Source organism: Neopsephotus bourkii, unplaced genomic scaffold (genome assembly GCF_033783945.1).
Source record: "Neopsephotus bourkii isolate Nb327-2 ecotype Australia unplaced genomic scaffold, CSIRO-AGI_Nbou_v1 NB_1433, whole genome shotgun sequence".
Classification (NCBI taxonomy): domain Eukaryota; kingdom Metazoa; phylum Chordata; class Aves; order Psittaciformes; family Psittacidae; genus Neopsephotus; species Neopsephotus bourkii.
Window position 1 is genome coordinate 3,259,891 of NW_026901910.1, and position 18,964 is coordinate 3,278,854.

At 43.7% G+C, this 18,964-nt stretch overlaps 1 protein-coding gene across 1 annotated transcript in view; it reads left to right on the top strand.

Moving 5' to 3' along the window:
• Positions 1-2,489: 2,489 nt before the first annotated feature.
• The window catches only part of CLMP (CXADR like membrane protein), a 34,753-nt gene continuing 18,278 nt past the window's right edge, over positions 2,490-18,964 (top strand). The window contains exon 1 of the mRNA XM_061368492.1: positions 2,490-2,900. Coding sequence (XP_061224476.1) covers positions 2,873-2,900 — 28 coding nt within the window. The 5' untranslated portion in view covers positions 2,490-2,872. The remainder of the gene's footprint in view (positions 2,901-18,964) is intronic.

The window sequence follows — 18,964 nt, forward strand, 5'->3', positions numbered from 1 at the left end:
TGGGCATATACAACATCATTTATTGTTGAGGAGATACTGGGAGGCAGCAAGGAGTGGTTTTCCTGGAGAAGGAAGAGCAAGGTGAAAGAAGTAACCTGATACAAAAATAGAGCTTAGAGAAAAGATCCCCTATATGCTTCTCATAGTTGAGATGCAGGAAAAGTTCCTGCAGGCTCTTGGGACAAGCAGGTTTAAGAGAGCCTCTTTTCCTAGGACGGTTTACTCATGCAGATGTGAAAGGGGCTGAAACCGAGGCAGCAGCAGGGAGGACCACAATGAAAACCTGGAAAATCAGCGTGCTGCAGATAGGGCCTATTCCCCCCAACCTAGACAGCACAGGTTTTGAGAGGACGCGCTGGTGCGAGTGGCATCGTTGTCCTTATATGTACTTACACACCAGCCTTCCTAGCTCCTCGCTGGAACAGTTATGCAAACAAGTGAGATGTGCTTGCCATAATAGGTATGAACACCAGAGGGAGAATCCCCACTGAACCCCAAAGCACAACTTGCTCTTGAGGGGCTGAATGTAATGTGAGAGCAGGCTGTGGAATGGCTTATCCCAGATGATGAAGAGGAGATTTCTTATGCGTGACCTCCTCTTTCATTCTCCACATCCCCCTCCTTCTCTGTGCACATCCCAGCTCTGTGGATCTCAGTGGAGGCAGGGCAGTGAGTGCAGGGTGACAGCACTCCTCTGTGTCTTGGTTTCTGATGCATTGATTCTATTAAAGCAAAGCAGCATGCTGGCTATTTACAGCATAGCTTGGGACATCTTCTGTCAGACTTGTAATGCAGGGAGACAAGCTGAGTGCCGCTTGGTTTCTGGACAGCGGGGGAAGGGATTAAATGCACTTTTCTCCATTGATTTATGCCCTGCACTAAAAATCAATGGTGTTTTCTCAGATCCACTCAACTACTGGAAACCAGCAGCCTGTTTGGTCAAGTGTGTGGGGAAAAGTTCTGAAGGAATTGGCTCTTATGATATGGGTGGATGGGACAGATATAGATGCTCTATGGGAAGCACTATATTCATTTGGCAGTGATTGCTTTTGTATCATAAGCCTATATTAGTTGAATATGCTGTTTATAGCATTTTCTCCTTCACACAGAGCAGGAGCCAAATGCTGCTTTTGCTTCCATTGGAGGTTGGAAGGGGCAAATGAAACTTGAATTGGATGCAGAAAGATAGATTTTATCATGTCTCTCAAGGGTTCTACCTGAATCTAGGGTTTGGGTTTTTCCAGCGCAGCAGTATTTCTCCCAGTACGAGCTTGAAAAGCTTGTACCATAATTAAGAGCATTCCTATAGAGCATAGAGCTATTCACTGTGGTCTTCATAAAGATTGCTGTATTTGCACTTCTGAAGAGGGAGTGCAGCGTGCTGCCCCTGATCTTACAAGGGTGCTGTATAAAAACTGTGTATAGATGGTGTTATGAGACAGCTTAAAACTGATGTCAGAGACCTCAGACCACAGCTTGGTAGCCTTGCATGTGGCCTGCTCTTTCTTTAAGGTCTTAGAAATACTTTCCTAAGTGTTCTTAATGGAAGGGATTTTTTTCTGTCTTCTAAAGCTTTGCTTTGTCCCAGGTTCCACAATATGGGTAAATTTCACTTGCAATCTGTTGTGTTTCAGGTAGCCAGTGTTACTGTTTTGTTAACATCCAAGCAGCCTAGCTGGAAGTTCTCTGCTTATCTGAAAAGCACATGTATTGTAGGGCATATGGATATAAAGGTGTAAGCATGAATTGTGTATGTGTAAAGTGTAATAGATCAGAATGGTTGTGTTTTAATAAGGAATAAAAGAGTTCTGGCTGGTCAAAGCCATCATCTGTGAACTTGCTGTCACATTTGAATCTCCTTATAGAAACAGGTTTGTCTTCACTGCTGTCAGGGCAGAAGCAGAATGGAGCATCTTAGCTTCTAAAACTTCCTAACTGCATTAGGGTGAAGCTCAAGATGAGCTGTAAAGCTGTACTGGGCTGCTTTTGGAGGCGAGTTATAAATTGCATCCCATACCAGTCATTAAATGTAGACAACACATTGCTGCTTCATTTGGCTTTTTATTTCATCATGGAATGCAGAGTTAAACCAATTTTTAAGAGTTTTTTCTCTCCTAAAAACTTAAAGAAAACCACGAAGCAAATAGAAGTATTCCAGTAAGACTAAAAGCTTTAATTCTGCAATCTACTAGCTACAAAAGGGAATAAAGTTAATATATACGTGTGTGTTTATCGCTCTGAAGAGCATGTGTGCCTTTTTCCATGAGTCTGTCTTTAGCCCTTGAGTGACTAATCTGACTTTTTTCCATGCTGGATTTTTACTGCCTCCAAGCTTAACTGTTTTTACACTAGAGAAATCCTCTTGTTTCTCCTTTAAAGGTAAATATATATATATATACACACACTATTGCTAGAAATCAAGAGAAGCTGTACCTCACCCATGTCTGGTCTTCACTATTAATCCCAGCTGATGGTAGGGAGGGGCTCTTCTGGGAGGCAGCCATGTGGTGAACATTGAGCACAGTGTTTTCCCCTGCTTCTCTCCTTTTCAGACAAGCAAAATTGTTCTATGCTGCCGTTAGATGTGAACTCCTTCCTGCGCTGCCTCTGTCTCCTCTTCACCAGAAACTCAAAGGCCTGAATTACTGGCTGCAGAGATCTAAAAGCTCTCACTGAATCTGGGTGGAATATGGACAAGGAGATGAAGAGCAGAAGGGAAGAAAGAGTGAAGTTGGTTATTTTTCTGGCACATGGATGCAGTTACACTCGGTGCATTCCAGAGGCGTTCCTTTGAATCCTGTGCAGGTCTGCTTGCTGTTCCTGGGAGAAAGGAAGAAAAAGGGAAGAAAAGTCCCTCTAGCTTGGAGACGGAATGTCTGCACTTCCCATTCTCTTTTTAGGTAGGTTGGTGTTTTGGTTTTGCTTAGTGTTTTTAATCAAACTTCCATGCATCCTCTCTTTGCGCCCGAAATACATTTCTCATGTGTTAGAGAAAGGGGTTTGTAAAGAGAAAACTTTTCTGGGGAGCTCTGATTTCAGTGGTGTTCGGGTTCCGATGTTTTCCTTGTTGTTTTATTAGCAGGTCGATTGCCAGGGATCTCTTAATATTTCATTCGTGGTGGTTAAGCAGACTTAGTCTGGAATGCGTTTCTTGCCTAAAGAGTGTAGTGCCTTTAAGGAATGAACTCGCGAGGGGCTTGAACCTCTCTGGCAAAACAAGGTGAACAAAATGTCTTTGTTTTGTGCATAGTGTCAAATGTGTTTAACTCTGTGTTTTGATTTGCTTGGGCATTTAACATGCAGATTCTGAAAGAAAAAGGGGTTATTGTTTCCAATTGATGCCTAAGATTAGAAACAGATGTGTTGAAGTGCAAGAGGGAGGAGTTGGGGGGGAAGGATGGGAGTAGGGAGATAAAGGGGGAAAGCAAGAAATGGGAACAATGAGGGCTGCTGAAAGAAGGGGAAGAAAAGAGGTAGAGGCTGACTGTTGAACAGGAGAGGAGCGGAGAATGGCAAAGGAGAGTAAAGGGTTTAACAGAGCTGTTTGTTAAAGCTATAGCCTACGGAGAAAAGAGTTCGCAGCCCTGAGGTCTTTGAGGGGGTTTGCCTACAAGACTGACTCAGAAGCAGCCTGAGTTTCTGCACCTCCAGAGGCACTGTAATGTGATGAGTGAGCTCCTGTCTCCATTCTGCTCACCACATCATGCTGACAGCTTTGAAATCTGCTGTGGCTGGGTAAAGCCTGCGATTCCTGGCTCTTCCCGTGCCCCAGGAACACTGGTACAGGTGTGAAAAAGTGGGTTGGTCTTTGATTCCATGGGAAGAGTTGAGCCCCACAGGATGGTGAACTCATGTGGTGGCTGGACACAGAGTTTCATGACTTCCCCCTTAAGTCTCAGAGGTGTGGAACATGGACTAACAAGACTTATAGGTATCTGAAAGACAGGCAGCACTTAGAGCTGCTGAATAAACTGGAGAAAGGGGGTTTGCTCTAGGAATGCTGTTAGCAAAGGTTTTATCTACAGGAATGTGGCAGGGGGCTTGGATGTGCTGCAGAATCCTGCAGGGAGTGCAGGCAGCGGTTTCTCCGTCTGGATACCTCCTTTGGCTACTTGTGCCTCTATGGTGAGACTGCTTAAGACTCCAGGATGAGATGGGAAGGTTAAGAACAGCAAGGCTTCTGCTAGAGGGGTCAGCCCTGCAGAAATGGCCAGGAAAGCAGCTCTGTGGAAGGGTGGCTTCGTCCACTGCAGTTCTTGTTTCCATCAGTCTTTGCTCCACCAACCCTATTCATCTGCTGAATATTCCCATATGTTGAAGGCTCAGAGCAAAAGTAATAAGCTCAAGAGACAAGGTGGTTTTGGCAGCAGTGTAATGACAACTTACCTTTGCATGACTAGGACTGCTTTCGTCTATAAAACACAATGGGCATTATCATTGTTACACCTTTGGCATCTAGGCAACTTGTTCTGCTCTGTGTCCAGCTTCATTCACCAATACTGGAAGCATGTTCTAGGGAAAAGTAAGGAAGTACTGTGATTCCCCATTGAAAACAAGGAGGCTGGGGAGTCTTCTTTGCTAGCTAGGGAAAGTCTAATTGCTTTTCTGCAGTGAAAAGATATAGAAATGCCAACGACGGCTTGTTTTTCTTGCTAATAACATGAAAGACTAGTGTGGAAAACAGGGGTTTTAGCAAAGACAAGCAAACTTGAAAGGAAAGTTGCCTGATTTGGGTTTTCATTATTAAACATACTAATGGCATTTCTAATATATACAGTCCTTGTCTTTTAGTGTTTACAGCTCTGGGGCAAGTGAGCAGCTGTGTGAGGAGACAGGAAACAGGAGCCAATTAGTTTTAAACCAAGACAAGATAAAAGACCTTGCGAAGTGAGGGCAAAAGCATGACCATGCTTACTTCCCTGGTAAAGGCTAGGTAAATGAAGCAGGAAGGGGTGAGGAGTGGAAGGTAATGGCTGTGAATGTGTGTGCCTACATGTAAGTGTTTGCCATCTGATTCTCATCTCTGTCCGCAGCTGGTCAAAACGGTTTCGAACTCCTTGTGTAACACACTGCACTCTTAAGAAACAAAAGGAGTGTTTCCAAGAGAAACAGCTGATTCTTTGGTGTAAAAACTCGAAGTTGCATTTCTCAGGCAGTAAAAAAGCCCCAACAAACTAGCGAATGCTTTCATTTAAATGTTTTACTGAACTAAAGTTTTCAGGTGCTGGCTTTTTCCCCTCTCCAAGTTAGTTCTGAATGCTTTGAATGAGCCATCCACTAAAGTAGAAAACTGATTTATTTTTTTCTTGTCATCAAATACAGTTGCCTGTGTAATGCTGGCTTTGACACTACTACATGCTTTTTCTTCACTTACTGGCTAGTGCATGAGTTCTGCCCTTCAGAAACCAGTGCCTTCAAGATTCACAGCAATGCTGCGAGAGGCCAGATCAGCCATCCAGCTCTCTGGTGTCCTGCTATTAGCAGTGAACCTTTACATGCGTTGCTCAGCACAATGCTCATTGAGACCGATTTACTGTCTGCCAAAGATGTAATCAGTGTGTGAAACTGGGGTGATGCTGCTGGAGTGGGTGCAGCTGTAACAGCACAAGTATCTCTGTACTGATGTAGCTGAGCTCTGCCCTTTAAGCCCAGAGGTCAATGACTCTCTTACAGCACTGTCCCAGGGGTATGCAGTTGCTGCATTGAACACCAAGACTCCAATTGTCTCATTGCACTGGGGAAAAGGTTATGGTGCAGATCCTTCCCGAGCCTGTTGGCATGAGCAATTGGGTCTGACAGCATGCATTTGCCTAGGTATCCACCAGCCTTCTAGCTTGAAAATCCATGATGATATGGAAGCAGCTCAACTGCATTCAGCAGTGGTAGGTCAGCCTGCGGCTATGCTCTAGTACACTGACTCTGGCCTTCTCTCCTGCTCGAAGAGCACATGCAACCTGCAGTGTGCCTTATCTCATCTCCTTGAGATCCTTCTCCTTAAACCCTTGCAATGCTACACTCCAAAGCCAACCACTGCAGCGTTTTGCTTTAAAAAAGCACTTCTCTCCGTGAGGTTACTGGGAAGTTTTACACTTCAATGGAATGCATCTGCCTGGAACTAGCAAAAAGCAAGGAGACTGTTCTAAGCAACCGAAAACCTAAGCTGATGGATTTCATATTCCTGATTTTCCCAGATTTCTTAGCAATAACTAACAGTGTGTAGTATACTTTCTATTTCCTACCTTTCTCATGCTTCCTTCTCTGTTGCTTTTGTTTGTTTGCTTCTTGGTATATGTAAAAAGCTTGGGAAAGGGATTTTGCTCTATGTGTGTATGGAACTTAAAAAGCCTTAGCTCAGGAGTGGAGTACAAAAAGATCTGTAGCTGTGGAAAGGGGTTTTATGTGCAATTTTGGGAGGAATTCACCTTTTTGTGCCTTTGGGTTCTGAAGGAATTCAGGTAACTGAATGTATTTAGCTTAAAAGGCTCTTCTCCAAAGGACAATTGGCAACTCATGGGAACTCCAGAAGCAGACAACAAAATAAGCTGTATGCAAGATGGAGCCTCGCTCAGTTTAGTTCTAGGGCAGGGCAAAGAGCTCTTGAATAGAACACTACTCAAGGAATACTGAAGGCAAGGGAGCAAAGCAGTGTATCCATTTGGCACTCCAGGAGGGAATTAAAAGGAGCTAGACATAACTTAATTGTTATATGGCAGGGTTTCAGGGGTAACACTCCTTGTGAGACACTAAAATTGTTCTAAAGCAGGGATGGTTTCCATCAAATACCTGCTGTCAAGAGGCTTGGTGAGAAGTTGCCTGTTTTCCTCTACCGGTGCTTTGTTTTAAATGCAATAGTTTGGATTTTTAGCATTAAAAAAACCAACCCATGTTTATTTTGGGAGTTATTTTTATCCTTTGTTTTTTTTCCATTTTACCATGAGGACGAAAAGGAGAAGAAAGGTAACGTTCCAGGGTGAGAAAAAGCAGGATGCCAAAGAGCTGCAATTCCAATGATGAATTCATTTTATGGGAAATAAAGCTGGAGGGGAAGGCAACTCTTGTGCATTTCCCATGGAAAACAACTGGTGTTTTGCCTTTGTGGCCACCCTGGACCTTGTCTCCAGTGTGTAGAATTAGCGGTCTGTTCCTGTGGGGTACCCTGGCCCACTTCAAAATGATGTTTTGTGTAAGAGCAGCACAAGCTTCCCAGAAATGTCATTGCACAACTGGCCTGGAGATATCCTGATCTTCATCCTGAGGATCACAACAAATGCCCCTGTTTTCCTCAAGGCAAATACAGAGTTTTATAGGGAATTTAGCAGGTTTGCAGCCTGGGATTTGAGCCTTTAGGAACTGCCTGGAAAGAAATGTAAACAGTCACTCAAAGCCTTGTGTGTAAACGTGCCTTCTATGCACTATTAAAACCAATGCATTTGTTGGTTGTGTATCTGGAATGCAAAGAAAGCTCTGCTCGTGTGCACACAGTATTGTGCATGTCTTGCATGCACTAATGTGGCTACTTTGGGTAGAGCGGGAACTTGGTGGTGCCCTGTCCAAAAGATGAATGGGTCTTTTCTTCCTCTCCTCTTTCCCCAAAGCTGTTTTTCTCCATCTGTTTTTAGAAGTGGTTGGTTTACAGAAGCAGCCCAACAAAAAGCCAAGGGTGAAGTCAGGTCACTGAGGTCTGTGAATAGATACTCAGATGACAGGATAGTGGAGGATGCAGGAAGCACAACAATGGAAAAATGTGTGAAGTGATGGAAAGTCAACAAGCGAGGGTGAATTTCTATCTTTATCTCTTAGGCTCTATTTTCCCTTCAGTCTGCTTTAGTGTTGCTGAGTGAAGTAACAGCTCGCCTCTGCCAGAACCCACGGGGTTCAAGCCTTTCCTAAAACATTATTTTCCCTGGGTAGAATACAGAGAAGGTGTATACATCAGTGACTAGAAAAATCTATGGGGCAATGTGAAGAGGATGGGTACTACCTTGCTTCAGCAAAGCACCATTGCTAGGCTTTTCTCAATGGCACTTAGGTTTCTCCATGTGACTCCTTAGTTAGCTTTACAGCAAGTTGCTAAGGGGACTGAGCAATTAAGATGTATTAGTGGTGGTGAATGTGACAGAAGGTCATGAAACAACTGCTGTCCTCCTCTGTGTCTTCTCTAGGAAAGCATCTGGCAGTTTTAAAAGGCAAATGTAAATGAGCGTTTCTCTTAATGGGCCAGACCCAGACTGATGATGTCCTACGAGAATCAATATGCATTCTAGTATCTTTTCAGCCTGTCTTTTATGTAGCTGACATCCTTTTTTGTGGCTGGAAAATGAGTATGAAGCCTTAGCATATGTGACTTGCTCCCAACCTATAAGGTAGAAAGGTTGAAGTTCAGCTTAGTGCCTGCAGTTTAATTGCCTTTGGTAGGGAAAGGTCAGTGAAATTTGTGCTGCTCATAACATGCACTGGCAGGAGAAAGGCTGCTCTCCTGGAAACAGCCTTTTGAAATGGAGCGTGCACAGTTAGAGGCAACTGATGACCATAACTAGGCTGCATTTGGTCTACCATATCACTGTGCTGCTGCTGTTAAAGCATGCATCGTGGTGTCACATTTATGTAAAGCTTTGGGTAACTGTCCAGCATTAGAGAAAAGTGGCTTCCATTCCCTTTCCTTCTTTGTGTCTCAGCAGAAATAATGGAATTAGGTGGTTTTCCAGTATTTGGAATATGAGATGCATGCTGGCTGAGTCTCATAGCTACTGCTTAGGCTATTCCTTTGTTTCTTGAAGGCTTGATGAAATTTTAAAGGCCGTAGAGATGTTTAATAGATATGAACCTTTTTCTGTATGGGAAGACTGACACAGAGTGCCAGGCAATGGCAGGGTGGTTTCGTGTGTGCAGGGGGAAGTCTTCCATATAACACATCACGCTTTGAATATTGAACTCGGAGTCAGCTACTTCTTTTGCTTAAAAGAAATCAAATTGCAGGGTTTTCAACCTTGAAGGCAAATCACTTTATGACTTCATTGTTTAAATATAGGTTTTGTTTTGCGGGGGGATCGTTAGACTTGAAGCAAAAGCCTTGTAGCCCAGGGACTGTCACTTCTGATTACTTCCAGTGACACTTCCAATTATTTCCAATCACAATTCCAGGGACAAGAGGAAAAAGGAGCCACGTTCTCTAGCATCAGGGCTTGGGGTTTTTTCCCCTCCCCTGAACAAAGGGCCATTTATCAAACCTCTGCAGGAAAAGGTACAGAGCCAGATTGGGAGCTCTGCTGTGGTAGGGTAATTCCAGAGTAAATGTGAAGTGAAACTAGAGGCCGGTGTCTGGGAATCCTGCTGTGGATCCTGCCTTGTTGAGTAATATTAAGGAAATTGCTTCATTTTCCCCAGGCATTAACTGGCACTAGCACTCATTTCAATGCACAACACGCAGCTCCAGTGAACGTCTGCTAAATGCTCTGTGGGTCTTGTAAGACATGAGCATGCAAAAGTACTGTTCATGGAGAGCAAACAGCTTAGTGTGCTCACAATGGGACATGAGTCTGCTGAGGGAGCTTGGCTGACTTCTAGGTACGTGAAGTGAAGGACTTGGTGCCGTGTAGTGAGCCTATGAGCTATCGTGTCCTTCCAGCCAATGGAAGCTGGAGCACTACCTCATTTTCAGATGGCTCTGGTAGCATTGCTTTGAGCTGCTCAAGTGTAAAAGTAAGTCTAAAAATGGTGTCACAGCTTTCCATCACAGTTAGGGATTTAATTTCCTTAGTCATACCACACTAGGCTGTGAGTGAAGTTGGACCTGCTGAGTGTAGGGGTTATTATTAGCAACTGATTGCTTTATTTCCTTTATAGTTAAAGGCACCAGCTAAAATCAGGGCTCTACAAACTGTTTTACATTGTACTAATAGATGATGAGTAGCAGACCTGGTCTGATGTTAGGAGCCAGATATTTAGGAGCCTGAGTCAACTTACAATGGGAATTGCGTGCAGCTTCATGTGGCGACTGCTTTTAAAGAGGGAATGAGATGTATCAGTGGCCTGGTAGAATGAAGTACTGGTGTTTACTTCTCACTGCCATAAATCCCCTGTTGTTGCTCCTCAAGTGGTGGTGGTGGTGTCCATCACTCCTGTGTTTATTCTGGTCTGCCTAGGGTAGGATGCCACTGAGGGCTGCCTGTGCCAGCTTTATCTGTTTTCCTGTAAGGAAAGACTAGTGTGAAGTGCTGCTGTAATATGCAAACACTGGGCATTATTTGCCTCCAGAGCATAAGGCAGACCATGGACATTTTGTCAGCAAAGTTCAGAAATTCATTTCCAGATGAGCAATTTGGCATTATTCTTGCTCCAAGACCTTCAAAGCATTCCTGTTCATCAGCTCTGATCTTACTGCGACATTTTGGTGCCTGGAGTAGGTCAGTTCCATTGTAGGCTTCCATCAGTGTGACTGAGGTGGCACTTGCAGGGAGCTTGGTGCTAATCCTCTAGGAATCTCAGCATTTCACATAAGGAACTGTTTTCCGAATCCATCCAGTCTGGGTGGATGGTTCCAAGCTTTGTCTTGCTCTCATGTGGTCTGTACTGTGGGCAAAACCCCTCTTCATTTCCATTGTTTCAAGCTCTTGCTTGGAGACAAAGGGAATTTTAACCAGATAAAGCATAGCTTTTGCATTGACAAATGCTGTGTTTCTTTCAAGTCGCTTTTCCAAGCGGGAATTTGATGCAATTGCGAGCATTCTCCTGGATGTCTAGATTCCGTTCTTGGTTTGGCTAGTGACTCAGTGGTGTAGTAATTCAGGCTCCATTTTAAGTGCCTGTTAGTTTTGAGTGTCTCCATTTCAAGTGTTACAAAGGGTCAGCACTTGTAAAAATGCAAGCATACAGACACATGAGCTTGGTCACACCAACCAGGTGCTGTCAGATGTCAAGTTTTGGGGTGTAATTGAAAATGCCCTGTGCCTCAACTGCTCTTCTGCAGAATAAGTGTAAGAGCACTCAAACACAGCAACCTTTCCCTCATAGCTGTAAAGTGCATTGAAATCACTGTAGGAATGCAGCTGCAAAAGTCCAAAGTGTTAGACTAAGATGTATCCTGCACTAGTTTAATGGGTGAAGAGTCTTCCCATCAGTGCCACTCTATGCGGCAAATGGATCCCAGTTTACCTGGCTTTGTCAGAGCTCCTTCCATGTAGCCCAGAGCTACCCCTGGAGCAAACAGAAGAGAGCTCTTAATCCAGGCCCAATATGACCTGGTACAAGGAAAGATCAAAACTGAGCTGCTGTGCTCTGGAGCTAATGATCCTGCATTGCACAGTACTTTTCCTTCTAATAACTACTTGAGCTTCCATCTTTCTCCTATTTAGTAATGCCCTGGGCATGTTGCCTGCATTGTGGGACAGCAATGAATACATACCCATCAGTAAAAGGACTGAATGCAGTGGGGGCTGCAGTGTTTCTTTTTCTCTGGTTGTCACCAAGCATCTTCCCCTGCCCCATATCCTTTTCTGTGAAAGCACCAGGAGAAAGGATGAAAGCCACAACCGGAATGTGAATGGAACAAACTGGGTGTTATTGCTCCGGATGGAGCTATTTAGGATGATATTTTGGGGGTTCCATGTGCTCGGAGGCAGCGAGTACTCCTTTGCCTGAGTGCACCGTTGCCTTTAACACTGCAGACTTGAAGGCTGGTACAGCAATCCAGAATGTCTTAAACCCAGCTTTCTTCCTGCTTGCTGTCTAAACAAGCCAGGCACCGGGTAACTCCAGACTATAAATTCATGCAGAGTAACTGGCACTGCTTTTCTATCCTTGCTGCTGATTAAAATGCTTCTTAATTTTTTATTGCGAGCTTGTATAAGCAGAATGGAGGGAAAAGCCATTAAAAAAGCAAATGAATTCTGGTTTTCTAAAGCATCTGTGTGGAGCAGATAGGAACTGAGTTCACTCAATACTCCCCTCTAAAATGATGTCTTTTAGCACCCTTTCAGCCTGGATCTGCCTCACAGCATGACCTAACTGCCCTGGATTTAGATTTGTGACATTCTTAGCTTTGACTGAGTGTATGCAAACCTCTTCATCCCTTCCTGCCTCAGTGTCCCAGCCCCAGTTAGTACAGTTGTGATGCTGGGCCACAAATGGTTTAGTTCATGAAGGTAAGACTGTGTGAAATATTTGATGGGGTGGACACTGTCAAAGGCTCTGATTGTTCTCTCACTGTGTAAGGTCCATTATGAGCCAGATTTACACTGGGTCTGAGTTACAGGACGAAAAGGCAGTAGTAGCTCTGTATTCCTGCTCTTGAGGGAACAGCCCTGCTCATTGCTTTAAATCATTCTGGGGTTTTATTTTTCTGTGTCAGCACTGTCAGAGCCTATAATCCTCAACTAAAAGAGGCCATCCCGCCCTACCAAGAGAAGGACTTAAAGTGAGGAATCCCCTTCAGCAAGGATGTGGCAAGCAGACTGACAATGTAAAAGAAAGGAAAAAAAAATATCCTGAGCCAATATGGATAAAATTAGGGCCTGATAATGATGCAGAATTCAAGCCATGAAGAATTCCCTGAGCACAGGGAGCTGGTGGAGCCACGCAATGGGCAATGCTTACTGCCAACCATGCATACAAACAACAGTAATTGAGCAGGTAATGGTTATGCATGCTTTACAAACACCCATCACCAGTTATGCTCATACCGTGCAGACAGGGAAGGCTTTATATAGCAGATTAATGTTATTCTACATATGTTTTACATAGCAGTCACTATTCATGTATTCTCTACATCCCCTCTAATCCATAATATAGGAACACTCAGGGCAGATGCCAGGGAAAACGCTCAAGGCAGCTGTGAGATTAAAGGTACTGGACTGTTAGACTTGCATCAGTCCTGAGCTGTGCTATCAGTGTTGAGACAGGTTATGGACAGAGGAGCATTGTTCGTTATCTGGCCTTTGGGTCTCCAGGAAGACAGAGTAAGATGCTTCCCTTGTGCTTCAGGTGGAGGTAAATGCTTCCTGTATGAAGTACAATGTGGCTAATGCATGGAAAATGGCATATAAAACTTGGTAGTATCTTTCTAGCAAAAGGCTCAGAATAGTTTGTAAGAAGAGATGGGAAGACAGGAATCTGTGCTTTTGCTCCCAGCTCCAGTGGTGGCTCTATCAGAATGAGAACCTTTCACTGGTAAGGTTCAGGTCTGTTGTTCATTAACTTGTCTCATCTTCAGTGTAATCCCAGTAGGTGGTTTTACAAGTCCTTTTGGAGCATTGGTGTCCCCATCCATAAAAAGGCAAATGTCTCATTACATGTCGTGGTTTATGGTCCTCAGACAAAGCAATGAGGAGTATTGGTAAATAGCTTGGTTTTTATCAGCCTGCCCTTCCCAAAGAGCTTATAGCTGCTGTCTGCTTGCATTTGTATTTCATGCCAGTGGGATGTAACTGTGTTCTGACAGAGCTGGCTCTTTCAGCATTTAGGGGGGAAGAGTTGGGACTCTTCAAGAGCCATACAAGTCCTTACTTCAGTTCCTTATAAATTTTGTAGGAAATACACTCAGCCATACTTCCTAAAAGAGGAAATGCTCGAGTCCTGTCTCCTGTGTTTAGACTAAACAGAATCCAGATAATTTAATCTAAAAGGGAAATGCTCTTTTGAGGATAAACAGCCTGAATAAAACATTTCTGAGCAAACCCATGGCAATGTCCCTCCCCTTACCCCATCCCCCCCAAACAGCAGTTTCTATCCTGAGTGATGCCAGGAGCAGCTTGGCTGATCACGGGAATTGGCCTCACTGTAAATCCCACTTGGGATACCCTGTTATGACTGCTCCCATCATGCTGGTACCAATAATCATTGAGGATCAAGTGGGCACGTTTTACTTTGTCTTATTCAATATATGTACTAAGACCCATTGCCTGGCAGACAGACCCTTTGGGCTTGTTTTTAGATATTAATGAGGGCCAGATGCTGAGACTTGTGTGGTCTGGGGCTGTTGAACTGCTGTTATCTACAGCATGGAGCCATTTGATTTCTTTTCTTTACAAGGCAAACAAACTATTTTCAGCATTACAGAGCTGTTGCAACTTTGCCATTTGCTGGGCTGAAGACACACAAGAGGTGGAAGCTTGAAATAGGGGAATGAGGGGTGTATATATCCTGTCATTCCAGATACAGCAACCAAAGAGCAAATAGGCATGTTAATTGTCAGTGCAAGATTTGCACATTAAAACTGTGGCCAGGACAGAATGGCAGCATCTAATAAGCATGTGTTACAGAATAAGAGGTGCAATAAGGGTTAGGATACCCACTTAGCCTGTTAGCTTGTTTCTAGCTCTTAATAGGAGTTGGTTTGAGGGAAAGAATACAGGAACAGGGTAAAAAATGGATTATTCCTGATATTTATAGTCAGTAAATGGCTACTGTATTTACTTAGCCATACTTCCTCCTGTGGCCCATGGGTTTGCCACAGTTACTCATACCTTTTATTCAGTTGTGAGCTGTCACAACTGCATCTGACAGATGCCTAGGAAACCCTACAATAACCCCAATAAGTATTTCACTTTTCTTACATAGATTTAGCCAGTGAGTCAGAGTCCTGCCTGAGAGCAAACATGGAAATAAGGAGTTAGGAACTACTGGATGATGCTAACAGTTAATCTAGAGTGTTTCACTCCAAAATGGTCCAGTATCAGATAGAGGTGGAAGAAAACCCACAACTGACAGTGCATGGAATCCCATACTTGTGTGGGAAAGTTACTGCTGAATATAAGCCAGACAAGGAAAATCATGCATTTATATGCTTGAAGAAATAAATCTAGTGTGACTTGTGCTTAAGCCTTATAAATACCTAATATCTTCCTGAATAGAAACTGAGCACTTGGAATCCCTTTTCTAGTAGCCGGATGCTCCATTTCTTAACGTAAAGATGGGCTGAATCACTTCTCAGATTGATGGAGGAGTTCAAGCAAAAATAGGCTGTGGGGAACCTACTGAGGAATTTGAACTTTGGCTTTGTGTGGTTTCAGGTAGCCCCAGGTGTGTTCATGAAGAGCTCTCCCTGCAGCCTTGCAGCCATGCTTTTCCCCTGGCTGGTTCAGGACAGAAGACACGTAAATAACTGTGGTGCTTGCAGAAGCTTGTGCCTGAAGAGCTGGATTAGTTTGGGCCAGGGTAAAGGTCTTTGCAGTAAACCCTTGGCCCAAGGCTGCTTTTTAGCTTGTTGAAACAATGCGGCTGAGCGGGGTTTAGCTCAAGGAAGGACTGTGACTGTTTAAGACTGAGAGATGATGCTGGGCTATGCTTGCTGTCAGATATACACAAAGCTCTGTCAGAATGTGCTGTCTGGCATCTCTTGGCACCTCTCATGTTTTACCTGCTTACCTTTTATAGTAAATGTTTTGATGAGCAGCAATACGTGCAAGCAAACAGAGACACAAGGATGACATGACAGACACTTTGCCCAGATCAAGAGGCAGGGTGCTGTGATTGATTCTCTAAAAGAAGGAGAGAATAAAACTAGTCAAGGTCTGTAAATCCCACTCAGTTCTAAATGAGCCCTGGATTCTAACATCAACTGACAGCTAGGGCTGGTTGATGCTAAACCTCCCCCTCCCTGGATGAAGCCCAAGATCAGGACAGCCCCTGTTGTCTTTTAGATAGCTGTTTTCAGGGGGCTCTGTAATCTACAATGCAGTGGGGTTTAAGAGCTGATAGCTGGAAGTTGAACCTTGACAAATGCAGGATAAAAGCTAAGATTCAAGGAATTATTGGGAAGTTTAATGTACCACTGAACTAACCTATCAGTGGGAGGAGATGCTGATAGAACTGCAGGCTGTTAAACTGTACAATCATGATCTGTGATCTCTGTACTGCACACTTGGATGATCAAAACTCATATATTCTGGCTTTGAAAATCTATTAATAAATGTTATATTTCATTCTTGCAATTGTATTTTGGATTGAGGCTTAATTTGGTTTCTCTGGAATTACGCTTTGGATGTTCCATTGTCTTGTTATGGGCTTGAAATACGCTTTCTGCAGTAGTTCCACAGAGCTGTGTAGCGCATTACCATTAAGTGAGGTGGTGAGTGCAAATGTGGGTGGACAAGTGTATATCAGTGAGTGGACCAAGTCAGTTCTTAGACTCTTCTTTAGATCACAGAGGTGTCTGACTTCCTCTCCCATTTGTTTTCTTTTTCTGTTTAAATATTTTCTTAACCATCTGAGTTTCATATTGGGGTAGAAGCTGCCTTGTCCTCAGCCTTCTAATTCATTCTAAAGATAAGTACAAAGCTGCTTTTGTTGTTTTGAGAGATCCCATGGGGTTTGAGGCTTTGTCAGTCTCTCCAGCTAACACAAGTTCCTAACTGTTTTTCCTGCTTATACCCACAAGTTGTTTTCAGCCTGCATCAAGTCTTTAAAAACAACTGGCTTTATGGATATACAACTGCCATTTGAACCTTGCATCAAGAGAAAGGTGCTTTAATTGCTCTGACTAACAGATAACACATGATTATGTAGATAGGAGGATGTTTGTTCCTTGTATGTTCTGTGCTGTTTCTTTCCCATCTCTGCTGTTTCCCAGTCTCTGCCAAAGAGCATATAAAACCAAAGGAATCTGAATCTTAAATTTGCACCATCTGAATAGGTTTGAGATGGTGAGGAGTCAACATCCCCAATGCTTTGCTAAAAGCCTTTGTACGCTCAATTTTGCTCCAGCCACTTGACAACATAAAGACTCTAGGTCTCAGGTCCTATGAGTTCTCTCATCAGTCTCAACTTGCCTGTTGTCTCTTCATTTAGACACCCAGATATCACCAGTGTATTTCTTATTCTCTATGCAGCATTTAAACAAGACCTATTCTCGTCTCAGTGCTTAACCTAATGTAAAGAATATCAAGCCACATGTCCAACAGACACCTTCAATCAGCTAAATCACAGTCAGAACAATAGGAGTAGAAGCAGATTTTTACTAAGTAGTAATCTGGCTCTAACCATAAATGCCTCAGACGCTCTATGTCTCAACTGCCTTAGTGTTTGAAACAGTCGGGTTCACCACATCAAGAGCTTCACAATAGCAGGGAGGCACCAGGCTGCTGCTTGTGTTTGTCGCGTTTATTCTTGATGGTTTATTTACTTGCTCTTAAAAGTTCTTTGGGGGGAATCTCTTACCGGCTCCAAAACGCGGCCGTGCTGCTGAACGAGAGGCTGTGACATTAAAAGTAATTGACATTAAGATGTTGTGACATTAAAATTAATCATGTTTGATGGATGCTGGAGACGGAATCCGCAAGGCTCCCGGGTGCACGTTTTAGCAAGTTCTGACATTCATTCTCCCCCTTTGGTTCCTGCAGCATTATGTAACTGCCTTCTGCACCCGCTGGTCCCGAAACCATGTGCAGGGAGGGGAATGTGCTTCAGGAAGAAGGGGTTTTCTTGGAATCCACTGCTTCGTAGCTTTGGGTGTGATGGCTGTTTCGTCCTTCATCCAGTGAACTAATCAGATTCACTAAATCAATGCAGTACTGGTGACACTGGCTTCCTAATCAAAAGGCTGGGGATGAAAGAGGCCACTGGGATGTTGCAGCAGAGCTGATGCAGTTGTGAAGCATTTAGTCCCTCTACTATAGGAATTCAGGCAGAAGTCTTGCAAGCAAACCTGGTTCTTGTAGTGTAAATAGGGATTTTTCTTGGTTTTGTTGCCATTTGTTGCAATAATGGGCAAATATTTCTGGTTTTGTCCCAACTGCGTGGTTCAGACCTGGTCAGTTCCCACTTCTGCTGGTGTGGCACCAGCACCAAATGAAGAAGAAGCAGACACTGTTTTCCTTCAGGACCTGGAGTTTCTCAAAGAGCTGAAGGGGATATGCTATAGCCTGATACCTGCAGTTTACAGCCAAGTCCTTTAGCAGCAGCCAGGAATGAGATGAGTGTCAGGAATGGATGACTGCTCTCTATCTGCATGCTTACTCTGTGAAGAATTCGGTGAAATCACAGCAGCCTTCTCTTCCTTTCAATGCCCAAAACCTACCTAGAAACATTTCTTCCCGGCAGTGAGATGCAGCTTGGTTGAAAGGATGAAATCTTGGTTCCAGGGTAACATTTGCCAACTTCCTTTTTTAGCCATGTGAAGCTGGAGGGGCCTCAAAAATGAACCCATGTATTGGGCGAGAAGCCAGTTACCTCCTTGCAGCTCGAGCTCTGTGCTGGCTCCGCTTTCTGTCCTATTTGGAAACTAGAAGTAATAAGCTGATGTGAGCTGATCTTGTTTTTCCTTTCCCACTGTGGTCTGTATAGGGTGTCAGCCTTTGAAAGCCAGCACAGTGAGCATACAGCCTTTTTTTTCATGGCCTCTTAGTACTGAGTGATAACATGCATGAGATTCAATATAACTTCACTTTTAAAAGCAAAAAAACCCCATGTTGTAAGGTAATTTAGCTGGAGTTAAAGCTTGGCGTGATGGTTAGGGGCACTAAGAACTGCTTTCTGCAAACAGCTTGTCAAGAGATGTTCCTAGTGTGTAGTTTGATTTGGATTGACCCTGTGAACTGTAGATCTTATCCCCAGCTCTGCTCATTCCTTGTGACTTCGGTCTTGTTGTGTCCCTAGTTATCCATGGGCAAACAGAGCTTTCAGTATCTTTTTCCTTGGCAAACTGGAAACAATGATACTTGGGTGCTTCACTAAGTGCCTATGAGGAGAACACTGAGATCTTGGTATAGGAGGGTCAATGAATCTTGTCCTTTTCACTGTACAATGTGCCCAAGCCACACTGTTGGCCACCAAGGACAGGAAGGTGATGTTAAGGATGTTTTTGATAATGCAATATGAAACTAGTTAATAGACTGTCACTGGATGAAGTCCATAAGAGACAGACTTGATTGAATATACTATTCCCTTTTCTTTGCACTCTTCTATTTTTCTTTGGTGATATCCAAGTCCCTGGGGAGCCATAGATAAGCTTGAGTATCCACAGTGTTTGGAT